Consider the following 13,524-nt stretch of genomic DNA (forward strand, 5'->3'; position numbering starts at 1 on the left):
CCTGTTTTCTTAATTAAAAAAACCTGAAACAATTTCGGATTCTCCTAGTGTCTAGTTTTTGAGATAATTTGAAAAAAAATCCCAGGCCTCTGGTGTCTCAATCTTAAAAAAGTTTGAAAGAATCTCGGAGTCTCCTAGAGTCTTATTTTTAAAAGAATCTGATAGAATTGCGAGAACCCTTGGTATTTTGTTTCTGGTAAATAATTTGAAAAAAATCTCTGGGACTCCCAGTTTTCCATTTCTAAAAGAATTTGAAAGAATTTCAGCGGCCCCTAATATCCCGTTTTTGAAATAGTTTGAAAGAATCTCGGAAGTCCCTGTTTTATTAAGTAAAAGAAAAACTGAAAGAATTTCGGGGACTCCTAGTGTCTTGTTTTTGAGATATTTAAAAAAAAATCTTAGGTCTTTGGTGTCTCAATCTTAAAAAATTTTGAAAGAATCTTGGAGTCTCCTAGAGTCTTAATTTTAAAAGAATCTGATAGAATTGCGAGGACCCTTGGTGTTTTGTTTCTGAAATAATTTGGAAAAAATCTCTGGGACTCCCGGTTTTTCATTTCTAAAAGAATGTAAAAGAATCTCGACGGCCCCTAATATCCCGTTTTCAAAATAGTTTGAATTAATCTCGGAAGTCCCTGTTTTCTTAAGTAAAAAAAAACTGAAAGAATTTCGGGGACTCCTAGTGTCTTGTTTTTGAGGTATTTTGAAAAAAAATCTTAGGTCTTTGGTGTCTCAATCTTAAAAAGTTTGAAAGAATCTTGGAGTCTCCTAGAGTCTTAATTTTAAAAGAATCTGATAGAATTTGGGAGGACCCTGGGTGTTTTGTTTCTAAAATAATTTGGAAAAAATCTCTGGTACTCCCAGTTTTCAAAATAGTTTGAAATAATCTCGGAAGTCCCTGGTTTCTTAAGTAAAAAAAAATTGAAAGAATTTCGGGGACTCCTAGTGTCTTGTTTTTGAGATATTTTAAAAAAAAATCTTAGGTCTTTGGTGTCTCAATCTTAAAAAAGTTTGAAAGAATCTTGGAGTCTCCTAGAGTCTTAATTTTAAAAGAATCTGATAGAATTGCGAGGACCCTTGGTGTTTTGTTTCTGAAATAATTTGGAAAAAATCTCTGGGACTCCCGGTTTTTCATTTCCAAAAGAATTTAAAAGAATTTCGACGGCCCCTAATATCCAGTTTTCAAAATAGTTTGAAATAATCTCGGAAGTCCCTGTTTTCTTAAGTAAAAAAAACTGAAAGAATTTCGGGGACTCCTAGTGTCTTGTTTTTGAGATATTTTGAAAAAAAATCGGAAGCTTCTGGTGTCTCAATCTTAAAAAAGTTTGAAAGAATCTCGGAGTCTTATTTTTAAAGAATCGGAAAGAATACCGAGGACTCCTGATGTTTGTTTTTGAGGTAATTTGAAAAAATCTGGGGTCCATGGTGTCTCAATGTTAAAAGAATTTGCAAAGAATCTCAGGGACCCCTGGTGCCTTATTTCCAAAATAATTTGATTTTGAAATAATTTGAAATAATAAAGTGTCCCCGCTCTACTGAGTTATTTTTAAAAGAAATAAATTGGTCGAAGAACTTCCCTCGCTCCCGAAGTACAGTACAATAAGTTCAGACTTTTTGAAAATTTTCTCTTTTTCGTACTCTAGGGGTCATGAAACGTCGAGAAAAAACAAAAGTGATTAAACCACACTGATAATGTCATATTTTACAAGATTTTTAATAAAGTAGGCGTGAAATGATAAGGAAAATTGCGATAAAAGCTGTGTTTAACGGCAAGTTGACTGCAGTAGATTGTGAGTGTACACAGCCGCCGCCACCGCCGCCGCCGAAAACGGGCGAATTCCGTTCAGGTGGTGCCGGGGTCTCATTTTCCCATTAGGTGTACATTACATGAAAGCGTTCACCGGAGCTTAGAGATTCTTTGATAGACCCTCAAAGGAGATATTAGGCCTCTAAGTACGCGATAATGGCGTATCCTGTTACCTAAAAACTAATACCGCCATCTCGAGTTTTCCCGATGAATGGCGATTTTTTGCCGGCTTGCGTAGGCGTCTATCCGAGCACGAAATCCCCTAAAACTAATTAACGGTTGGCAAGTGCTCGAGAACGAGTGCATTAATGCTGGCAAGCCTGAATGTAAATAATAGTCGTGATGTCCTTTGTAGTTGAGTTTCCTGTGCCACCCACCGTTTTCTTGACATGACAAATGGCCTACTTAACATCTTCATAGAGCAGTGAGGCCAACATCCAGCCTTAAACCCCCCGACGTAAGGCCGTCACGCTCTTCACACTTTTATTCGAACATAATCTTCCTCTATTTTGGAACGCGTGGAGAATTTTTCTCGATAAAGGGCGTTCATCGCTTTATGGCCCTGTTAAGGGCAATTAGACGCTCTCGCGATGGCCACTGCTTTGTGGTTGGCGATTTACCAAAAGCGACCGAAGTGTCACATAGATCAGTCTGCAGATGTAGACAGATAAAGGCTGTCTGCATAGATGTATGGCGGCGGGAAGTCATTGTTAATTGTCAACTAATACCAAGAAGGACACATTTTCCCACAAGTCGTAACGCGGCCCCCGCCCCCGGTCTAAAAATTTTCCGCCCCATCTCCCGGCGAATATTTTGTTGTTAACCTCGCCCCAGCGTCCGCCGCCCCCATAACACCAAATCATCGAACCGGCATTGTCCATAATGGCTCGTAAATCGTCGACGCGCAGCACTGATGCCTCCGTCGATGTATGGATGAGTTTTTTCCGTTGTCCTTTATCCACCGCATAATTTATAATTCAGTGACGTCACTTTTAATTTTCCACGGTGGACGTCAGCGAGCACAGTTAAATTTTGAAGAGAACACGTGCCGACCCTTTGTTGCCCGAAATTCGGTGAAAAAGTGCGGTCCATTTCGGTTTTAATGACCGACAGTTGGCTACGAACGCTGCAGATTATAAAGTCTTTACAAAAGTTCGCCGGGAGCGGCGGGCGGGGGCCGGCACGGCCTGCTGTGATTATAAAAAGCGCCGTGTTTGCGGAGGTTGGGGGAGGCGGTTCACGGGAAAATTTTTGGCTTTGGTGATGGCTGAGGTCTTTGTTCGATTAAGCTTGAGGCGAAAAACGGCGTTGTTGACGGAATTTCGACAAGTCGGTCTATTTTTGAAGTTTTACGGGAGACAGTGTGCGAATAGTAAAATCAATTGGTGCTAAATACACAACGTTTAAATAATTGAGGGGTCAATAAAGTTAGCTCGTCGTATGGAGTGGATATTAATTAAATAAATTAAGTGGCCACTATCAAACCTCTGAAAAATTAAATCCTGCAAAATAAACCGTTCAGTATTTTGTCGATAATACACTCTCTGCTGTCCTGGTATATTTATTTATATCCGGTGTTAGGAACTTTCTCGAAATTTGTGACGATTGTAAAATGACTGGTTAGCCGTCGGTGAAAGAAAATGTTCGATATAATTGGTATCACAAGAATCATAATGAATAATAAAAAACAATAATAATTGAAGCTGGCGAATTATTGAAGTCTTTCGAAATTAAAAAATTGTTTTATAGTTGTATATTTATAGAACTTTTCTCGCCGCTGCAACACAGACGATAACTTCATTTCCTTAGATAAATTCTGTTTACATCAAATTCTTTCAAAAATAGAACATTAGAGGTATATGAGATTCTTTTAAATTCTGTTAATATTAAGACACCAGGGGTTCCATTTTTTTTTTTTTTCATTTTATTAGATTCTTTCAAATTATTTCAAAAACAGTAGATATACTGGGAGTCCACCAGATTCTTTCAAATTCTTTTAATATTAACACACCAGTGGCCGTCGATTTTTTTTTTAATTATCTCAAAAACAAAACATTTGGGATTCCCGAGATTCTATCAGGTTTTCCTAAGTAAGAAAGCAGGGATTTCCTGAGATTCTTTCACACCATTTCGAAATTAGTACACTAGAGGTGCCCGAGAGTCTTTCAGTGTTTTTTTACAGTAATTCACCAAGGGGCCTCCGAAATTCCTTCAAACTATCTCAAAGATAATATACTGGAGGTTCTCCAGATTTTTCCAAATTCTTTCAAAAATGAAACACCTGGAGTTCACGAGATTCTTTCAAATTCTTTCTGGAATTAGAGATTTTGGGTTATCGAAGAAATGAAAGCGGGAGTGACTTGTGCGGCCCGAAATCTAAAAGAAAATCTATTTAGTGAAATTTCGAAAATTTTGTTGAAAATTGGTCGAAAATTGGTCACATTTTGCATAAATTTGTACTGTTCAAAGGATGATTCCGGAAAAACCATTGGAGTTATCGAAAAAATGAAAGCGAGAGTGACTTCTGCAGCCCGAAATCTACAAGAAAATATATTTAGTGAAATTTCGAAAATTTTGTTGAAAATTGGTCGAAAATTGGTCGTATTTTGCACAGATTTCTGGAAAAACTATTGGAGTTATCGAAGAAATGGATTTTCAACAAAATTTTCGAAAATACACTTAATACATTTTCTTGTAGATTTCGGGCCGCAGAAGTCATATCCGTTTTCATTTCTTCGATAACTCAAATGGTTTTTCCAGAATCGTGTTTTGAAATATTCAGAAATATGCAAAATAACCCCAATTTTCAACACAATTTTCGAAATATCACTTAATACATTTTCTTTTAGATTTCGGGCCGCAGAAGTCATATCCGTTTTCATTTCTTCGATAAATCCAATAGTTTTCCCAGAATTGTCCTTTGAAATATTCAAAAATATGCAAAATTTCCCACCAATTTTCAACAAAATTTTCGAAATTTCACTTAATACATTTTCTTGTAGATTTCGGGCCGGAGAAGTCACATCCGCTTTCATTTCTTCGATAACTCCAATGGTTTTTCCAGAATCGTGTTTTGAAATATTCAAAAATATACAAAATAACCCCAATTTCCCACCAATTTTCAACAAAATTTTCGAAATTTTACTTAATACATTTTCTTGTAGATTTCAGGCCGCAGAAGTCATATCCGTTTTCATTGCTTCGATAAATCCAATGGTTTTCCCAGAATCGTCGTTTGAAATATTCAAAAATATGCAAAATAACCCCAATTTTCCACCAATTTTCAACAAAATTTTCCAAATTTCACTTAATACATTTTTTTGTAGATTTCAGGCCGCAGAAGTCATATCCGTTTTCATTTCTTCGATAAATCCAATGGTTTTCCGAGGATCGTCCTTTGAAATATTCAAAAATATGCAAAATTTCCCACCAATTTTCAACAAAATTTTCGAAATTTCACTTAATACATTTTGTTGTAGATTTCGGGCCGCAGAAGTCATATCCGTTTTCATTTCTTCGATAACTCCAATGGTTTTCACAGAATCGTCCTTTGAAATATTCAAAAATATGCAAAATGACCCCAATTTTCCACCAATTTTCAACAAAATTTTCGAAATTTCACTTAATACATTTTCTTGTAGATTTCAGGCCTCAGAAGTCATATCCGTTGTCATTTCTTCGATAACTGCAATGGTTTTCCCGGAATCGACCTTTGAAATATTCAAAAATATGCAAAACAACCTGAATTTTCCACCAATTTTTACCAAAATTTTCGAAATTTTACTTAATACATTTTCTTAAACATTTCGGGTCGCAGAAGTCATATCCGTTTTCATTTCTTCGATAACTCCAATGGTTTTCCCAGAATCGTCCTTTGAAATATTCAAAAACATGCAAAATTTCACACCAATTTTCAACAAAATTTTCGAAATTTCACTTAATACATTTTCTTGTAGATTTCGGATCGCAGAAGTCATATCCGTTTTCATTTCTTCGATAAATCCAATCGTTTTCTAAGAATCGTCCTTTGAAATATTCAAAAATAACCCCAATTTTCCACCAATTTTCAACAAAATTTTCGAAATTTCACTTAATACATTTTCTTGTAGATTTCGGGATGCAGAAGTCATTTCCGTTTTCATTTCTTCCATAACCCCTTTGGTTCTCCCAGAATCGTCCTTTGAAATATTCAAAAATATGCAAAATTTCCCAACAATTTTCAACAAAATTTTCGAAATTTCACTTACTACATTTTCTTGTAGATTTCGAGCCGCAGAAGTCATATACGTTTTCATTTCTTCGATAAATCCAATCGTTTTTCCAGAATCGTCCTTTGAAATATTCAAAAATATGCAAAATTTCCCACCAATTTTCAACAAAATTTTCGAAATTTCACTTAATACATTTTCTTGTAGATTTCGGGCCGCAGAAGTCATATCCGTTTTCATTTCTTCGATAAATCCAATGGTTTTCCCAGAGTCGTCCTTTGAATTATTCAAAAACATGCAAAATTTCCCACCAATTTTCAACAAAATTTTCGAAATTTCACTTAATATATTTTCTTGTAGATTTCGGGCCACAGAAGTCATATCCGTTTTCATTTCTTCCATAACTCCAATGGTTTTCCCAGAATCGTCCTTTGTAATATTCAAAAATATGCAAAATAACCCCAATTTTCCACCAATTTTCAACAAAATTTTCGAAATTTCATTTAATACATTTTCTTGTAGATTTCGGGCCGCAGAAGTCATATGCGTTTTCATTTCTTCGATAAATCCAGTGGTTTTCCCAGAATCGTCCGTTGAAATATTCAAAAATATGCAAAATTTCCCACCAATTTTCAACAAAATTTTCGAAATTTCACTTAATACATTTTCTCGTAGATTTCGGGTCGCAGAAGTCATATCCGTTTTCATTTCTTCGATAACTCCAATGGTTTTCCCAGAATCGTCCTTTGAAATATTAAAAAAAAAAACAATTTTCCACCAATTTTGAACAAAATTTTCGAAATTTCACTTAAAATATTTTCTTGTAAATTTTGGGCCGCAGAAGTCATATCCGTTTTCATTTCTTCGATAACTCCAATGGTTTTCCTAGAATCGTCATTTTGAAAAGTACAGATCAATGCAAAATTTTCGACCAATTTTCAACAAAATTTTCGAAATTTCACTAAATATATTTTCTTGTAGTTTTAGGGCAGCACAAGTCATTCCCGCTTTCGTTTTTTCGATAAATCCAATGGTTTTCCCAGAGTCGTCCTTTGAAAAGTACAAATCTATGCAAAATACGACCAAAGGACGATTCTGGGAAAACCATTGGAGTTATCGAAGAAATGAAAACGGATATGACTTCTGCGGCCCGAAATCTACAAGAAAATGTATTAAGTGAAATTTCGAAAATTTTGTTGAAAATTGGTGGAAAATTTTGCATATTTTTGAATATTTCAAAGGACGATTCTGGAAAAACGATTGGATTTATCGAAGAAATGAAAACGTATATGACTTCTGCGGCTCGAAATCTACAAGAAAATGTAGTAAGTGAAATTTCGAAAATTTTGTTGAAAATTGTTGGGAAATTTTGCATATTTTTGAATATTTCAAAGGACGATTCTGGGAGAACCAAAGGGGTTATGGAAGAAATGAAAACGGAAATGACTTCTGCATCCCGAAATCTACAAGAAAATGTATTAAGTGAAATTTCGAAAATTTTGTTGAAAATTAGTGGAAAATTGGGGTTATTTTGCATATTTTTGAATATTTCAAACGGCGATTCTGGGAAAACCATTGGAGTTATCGAAGAAATGAAAACGGATATGACTTTTGCGGCCCGAATTCTACAAGAAAATGTATTAAGTGAAATTTCGAAAATTTTGTTGAAAATTGATGAAAAATTGGGGTAATTTTGCATATTTGTGAATATTTCAAAGGACGATTCAGGGAAAACCATTGGAGTTATGGACGGAATGAAAACGGATATGACTTCTGCGGCCCGAAATCTACAAGAAAATGCATCAAGTGAAATTTCGACAATTTTGTTGAAAATTGGTGGAAAATTGGGGTTATTTTGCATATTTCTGAATATTTTAAACGGCGATTCTGGGAAAACCATTGGAGTTATCGAAGAAATGAAAACGGATATGACTTCTGCGTCGCAAAATCTGCAAGAAAATACATTAAGTGAAATTTCGAAAATTTTTTTAAAAATTGGTGGAAAATTGGGGTTATTTTGCATATTTTTGAATATTTGAAAGGACGATTCTGGGAAAACCACTGGAGTTATCGAAGAAATGAAAACGGATATGACTTCCGCGGCCCGAAATCTACAAGAAAATGTATCAAGTGAAATTTCGAAAATTTGTTGAAAATTGGTGGAAAATTGGAGTTATTTTGCATATTTTTGAATATTTCAAAGGACGATTCTGGGAAAACCATTGGAGTTATCGATGAAATGAAAACGGATATGACTTCTGCGGCCCAAAATCTACAAGAAAATGCATTAAGTGAAATTTCGAAAATTTTGTTGAAAATTGGTGGAAAATTTTGCATATTTTTGAATATTTCAAAGGACGATTCTGGAAAAACCATTGGATTTATCGAAGAAATGAAAACGGATATGACTTCTGCGGCCCGAAATCTACAAGAAAATGTAGTAAGTGAAATTTCGAAAATTTTGTTGAAAATTGGTGGGAAATTTTGCGTATTTTTGAATATTTCAAAGGACGATTCTGGGAGAACCAAAGAGGTTATGGAAGAAATGAAAACGGAAATGACTTCTGCATCCCGAAATCTACAAGAAAATGTATTAAGTGAAATTTCGAAAATTTTGATGAAAATTAGTGGAAAATTGGGGTTATTTTGCACATTTTTGAATATTTTAAACGGCGATTCTGGGAAAACCATTGGAGTTATCGAAGAAATGAAAACGGATATGACTTCTGCGGCCCGAAATCTACAAGAAAATGTATTAAGTGAAATTTGAAAAATTTTGTTGAAAATTGGTGGGAAATTTTGCGTATTTTTGAATATTTCAAAGGACGATTCTGGAAAAACCATTGGATTTATCGAAGAAATGAATACGGATATGACTTCTGCGGCCCGAAATCTACAAGAAAATGTAGTAAGTGAAATTTCGAAAATTTTGTTGAAAATTGGTGCGAAATTTTGCATATTTTTGAATATTTCAAAGGACGATTCTGGAAAAACCATTGGAGTTATCGAAGAAATGAAATCGGATATGACTTCTGCGGCCCGAAATCTACGAGAAAATGCATTAAGTGAAATTTCGAAAATTTTGTTGAAAATTGATGGAAAATTGGGGTTATTTAGCATATTTCTGAATATTTCAAAGGACGATTCTGGGAAAACCATTGGAGTCATCGAAGAAATGAAAACGGATATGACTTCTGCGGCACGAAATCTACAAGAAATTGTATTTAGTGAAATTTCAAAAATTTCGTTGAAAATTGGTCAGAAATTGGTCGTATTTTGCATAGATTTGTACTGTTCAAAGAATACTTCTGGAAAAACCATTGGAGTTATCGAAGAAATGAAAGCGGAACTGACTTGTGCGGCCCGAAATCTACAAGAAAATCCATTTGGTGAAATTTCGAAAATTTTGTTGAAAATTGGTCGAAAATTAGTCGTATTTTGCATAGATTTGTACTTTTCAAAGGACGATATCAACAAAAAAGACGAGATTCTTTCAAATTCTTTTTGGAATTAGAGATTTTGGGTTTTCCCGATTCTTTTTAACTTATCTCAAAGTAAAGACATTATTGATCCTCGAGATTCAATCGAACTATTTCGAAAATAGTACATTTGGAGTCCCCGAGATTTTTTCGAATTCTCTTAAAAACTGAGACACCATGGGCGTCCGAGATTCTTTCAAATTATCTCAAAAACACTGCACTGGTGGTTCGCGAGATTCTTTTAAAACCGAAACACCTGACGTCCCCGAGATTCTTACCTCACTTGACCTGACCTGACCTGCTTTCTCTATTGTCCTAAATAAACGGATTTTAAACATTTCTGTGAATTAATCTATATATTTTAAATTGAAAAACGAAAAAAGAACTTTATGAAAATTACTTGAGTTTTCGAACAAGACCAATATTAATTTAGTAAGTGAAGTACAACACTTCCAGCCCGTTGCCGTCATAATCGCCGCCCTTTCTCGCCCCCTGCAAAAATTTGCATGGTCCGCCATCAATATTTAACGTCCATCTTGCGCTTTACTTATGCATGCGATCCGAAGTTCGGGGGTGTTGTTGCATTATCAAGGCCGTCGCAGGATATTAGAGGGTGCGATATGATTGAGGGGGCGCACGCGACCCTTTCCCTTCCCGGCTGCATTATCGACACGTCTCGTGTCACTCCTGGCAGTGACAGTTCGACCAAGCCTTTCAAAATTCCAGCGAAAATGCAGACCACTATGGTACAAGGAAACGGGGAGTGCCCCAAACTACCCTGGATGATCGAGTTCCACAGCACGGCGAACGGGAAAATCCTGAACAACCAGCTGGAGGCGGCGTACGCCGTCAACTTCTTAGAGCATCTGAGCACTCTGAACGACAGATCGAAGCCTAAGCGGAAACGCTTGACGCAGCTGGCGGTGGTCGTGCCGCCGAAAGTGTCCGTGGACACGCTGGACGCCTTCTTGAGGGCGGGGATGACGGTGGCGGTGCTGCGGTTGGACTACTTCACCGTAGGCGAACTCCAGGAGATGATAGGTTTGATTAATGACGTGAACGCGGAGTTCGGGAAGAAAATCGGACGGGTGTATCCTTTGGCGATCGCGTTGGAGGTGACGGATAGGGAGATCATGACGGGGAAGGTACTCAGACCCATGACGGAAATCCAGTTGGAGAAGGGTCAAAAGACTAAAGTCACCGGGGACAAACAATTCCAGAATAAAGTCAGTGGGGAGTACATCTACGTCAATTGGGACAAAATTTCCGACGTGGTGAAACCTGGAGATAACTTGATTCTCGGACCCGACAAAATCCGGCTCTCCGCCTACGAAATCGCCCGCGACATCATCAACTGCATCGTCGATCGAGCCGGGATCCTAAGCGACAACCTCTCCGTCAAGATCCCGAATGTCCCCCTAATCCCTGAAACCGAATCCAACGACAAACTCATCAAAATCCACGAAAAGTGCGACGTGGACATCATCCTCGTCGGTCCTGGTAAAATCCAAGCCGCTAAAGAAATCTTCGGCCCCACTATTCTAGTCTTCGTGAAAGTCGAGCACGTCTCCGCCGTCGACGTCTTCGACGACGTCCTCAAACAAGTCGACGGAGTGCTCATCAACGGCGAAAAACTCATCATGACCTCCAAGGAGAACGTCTTCATTTTGCAGAAGTCCATCGTGGCGAAGTGCAACAAGCAATCCAAGCCGGTGATGTCGTCCATCGATTGTCACTCCGTCACCAAGTCCATCGTCAACGACATCGCCAACACCGTCATCGACGGCGTCGACTCGCTCTTGCTCCCCCCGGACCCGGACCTCCTCGAGGCCATCTGCCTGGTGTGCAAGTCCGCCGAGAGCGCTGTTTACCAGAGACAGCTCTTCGACGACTTGGTGCACCTCAAGCCGCCGCCTATCGAGCCTGTGATCTCGGTGGCGATGGCGGCGGTGGACACCTCCTTCAAGAGCAACGCCGCTGCGATTATTCTGTTGACGACGAGCGGTAGATCGGGGAAGCTGATCTCGATGTTCAGACCGAGGTGTCCGATTATAGCGTTGACGAGGTTCGGGAGGATCGCCAAGCAGCTGATGTTGTACAAGGGGGTGATTCCGATTTTCTATGTGTTGAAGAGCGGGGTTTCGTTCGACGAGAACATGGAGAGGAATATGCAGCTGGGGATGACGTTCGGGAAGGTCAATGGGTATATTAGGGCTGGGGATGCGGTGGTTATCGTCTTCGGGACGAAGGGGAATGTTGGGTTTAGGAACAGCATGGAGGTGGTGTTTGCGTCGGAGTATGACACGAGGCCTGAGAACGAGGCGGTGCGTCCTACCTTGTAACGAGTCTCCGAGTTAAGAATAAAGTGGTCGTAAAAGTGGGTTTAAAATTTTCTTTGAAATTTGACAAATTTTGAGAGGAAAATTTCATTTTTGAAAAAGTGGTCTAGAAATTCTCAAAAAGTTCCGAAATATGGCGTGTTTATAGTAGCCGAGCAACATTTTCGGAAAATTCGGTGTGAAATTGGAATTTTTTGAAATTATTTTTAGTTAGAATTCCAAAATCCTCGAAATTGGGTCGAAATTTTGATATCGTCGAAAATTTCACTTTTGAAAAAGTCGTCTAAAATTTTGAAAAAAAATCAGACTCATAGATCTTGACGTACTGATTCCAAAAATATAGTTTGTTTAGACTCACAGAGCAATATTTTAGAAATATTCAGAGTGAATTTCGATTTTATTTTTAAATTTCGATTCTGGAAAAACGGTTGCAGTTCTCGAAAAAATACGGTTGGATGTGACTTCCGCATCTCGAAATCTACAAGAAAATGTATTTAGTTAAATTTTTTAAATTGTTGAAAATGGGTCGAAATTTTCATAAGGGAAAATACATTTGTGAAACGAAGCCGAAAATAATTTCTATAAGTCGAATGCCACAAGAAAATCTCGAAGGTTGGTCGACAAACCGTCAAAAAATCCATTTTCCAAAAAAATGATTGTGAGGTCTATTAAAAAATTGAAATTTTATAAAAATTGACTAAAAATGTTCAAACAATTTAGGGACACCCATTTAGACGATAAACTCGATAAAATTCAGTTAGAAAATTCAGTTGAAATAATCCAAAAATTGTCATGATTGATTTTATCGAGTCTGGAAAAATTGTTGAGATTTTCAAAGGAATGAAGGCGAAAATAACATGAAGTGTACATTTATAAGAAAATGTGTTTAAGTGATTTTCGAAGGATGCTCGAGAAAGGGCCGAAAAATTGATTATTTTTGAAAAATTGACTAAGAATTCTGGAAATATATATGTTGATGGGTTAATTCAAAAAATATTTCGCATTGAGGCTCTTGGTAAAAGATTTTCAAAAATTTCGGTTTACAAATTTTCAATTTTCAAGTTTAAATTTTCCAACGTTTGCATTTTATTTTCTTTATTTTTTCATTTTTTCGTTTCCTCTATTTTTTGATTTGCGATTTATTAATTTTTAATTTTTTTGTTTCTTTAATTTTATATTTTTCAATTTTTTCGGTTTTCATTTTTTTCTAGTACTTGCTAAGATAAGACTGATTGTGGCAGATGACATACCTTCCAAGAAAACAGAGGGTGGCTGGGCGGGGCTATAACTTGTTGAGATAAAACTGAACAATATTAGATTTTTTCAAACTACTTCAAAAATGAAACAAAAAACGTCCCTGATTTTCTTTCGAACCACTTTAAAGGCAAGTCAAGGGATCCGTGAGATTCTTTCAAACTACTTCAAATACACAAAAAATGGGTCGAAATTTTCATAACGGAAAATACATAGTGGAAAATTTCATTTGTGAAACGAAGCCGAAAATAATTTCTATAAGCCGAATGCCACAAGAAAATCTCGAAGCTTGGTCGACAAACCCTCAAAAAATTCATTTTTCAAAAAAATGTTTGTGAGGTCTATTAAAAAATTGAAATTTTATAAAAATTGACTAAAAATGTTCAAACAATTCAGGGAAACCCATTTAGACGATAAACTCGATAAAATTCAGTTAGAAA

The 13,524-nt window shown here is 36.8% G+C and overlaps 1 protein-coding gene across 1 annotated transcript; it reads left to right on the plus strand.

The window, feature by feature from the left end:
- The first annotated feature begins 9,997 nt into the window (after positions 1–9,997).
- LOC135131834 (pyruvate kinase-like) lies at positions 9,998–11,854 on the plus strand. The gene has a single exon (XM_064059684.1). The coding sequence runs from the start codon at positions 9,998–10,000 to the stop codon at positions 11,831–11,833; it is 1,836 nt and encodes a 611-aa protein (XP_063915754.1). The 3' UTR covers positions 11,834–11,854.
- The last annotated feature ends 1,670 nt before the right edge of the window (positions 11,855–13,524 follow it).

The sequence above is a fragment of the Zophobas morio genome, unplaced genomic scaffold, assembly GCF_036711695.1.
Source record: "Zophobas morio isolate AGI-343-1 ecotype UQ-CSIRO unplaced genomic scaffold, CSIRO_AGI_Zmor_V1 ptg000021l, whole genome shotgun sequence".
NCBI classification, from domain to species: domain Eukaryota; kingdom Metazoa; phylum Arthropoda; class Insecta; order Coleoptera; family Tenebrionidae; genus Zophobas; species Zophobas morio.

Excerpts from the sequence above, each read along its gene's own strand:
- LOC135131834 (XM_064059684.1), top strand. The coding sequence starts at position 9,998 with ATGGTCCGCCATCAATATTTAACGTCCATCTTGCGCTTTACTTATGCA.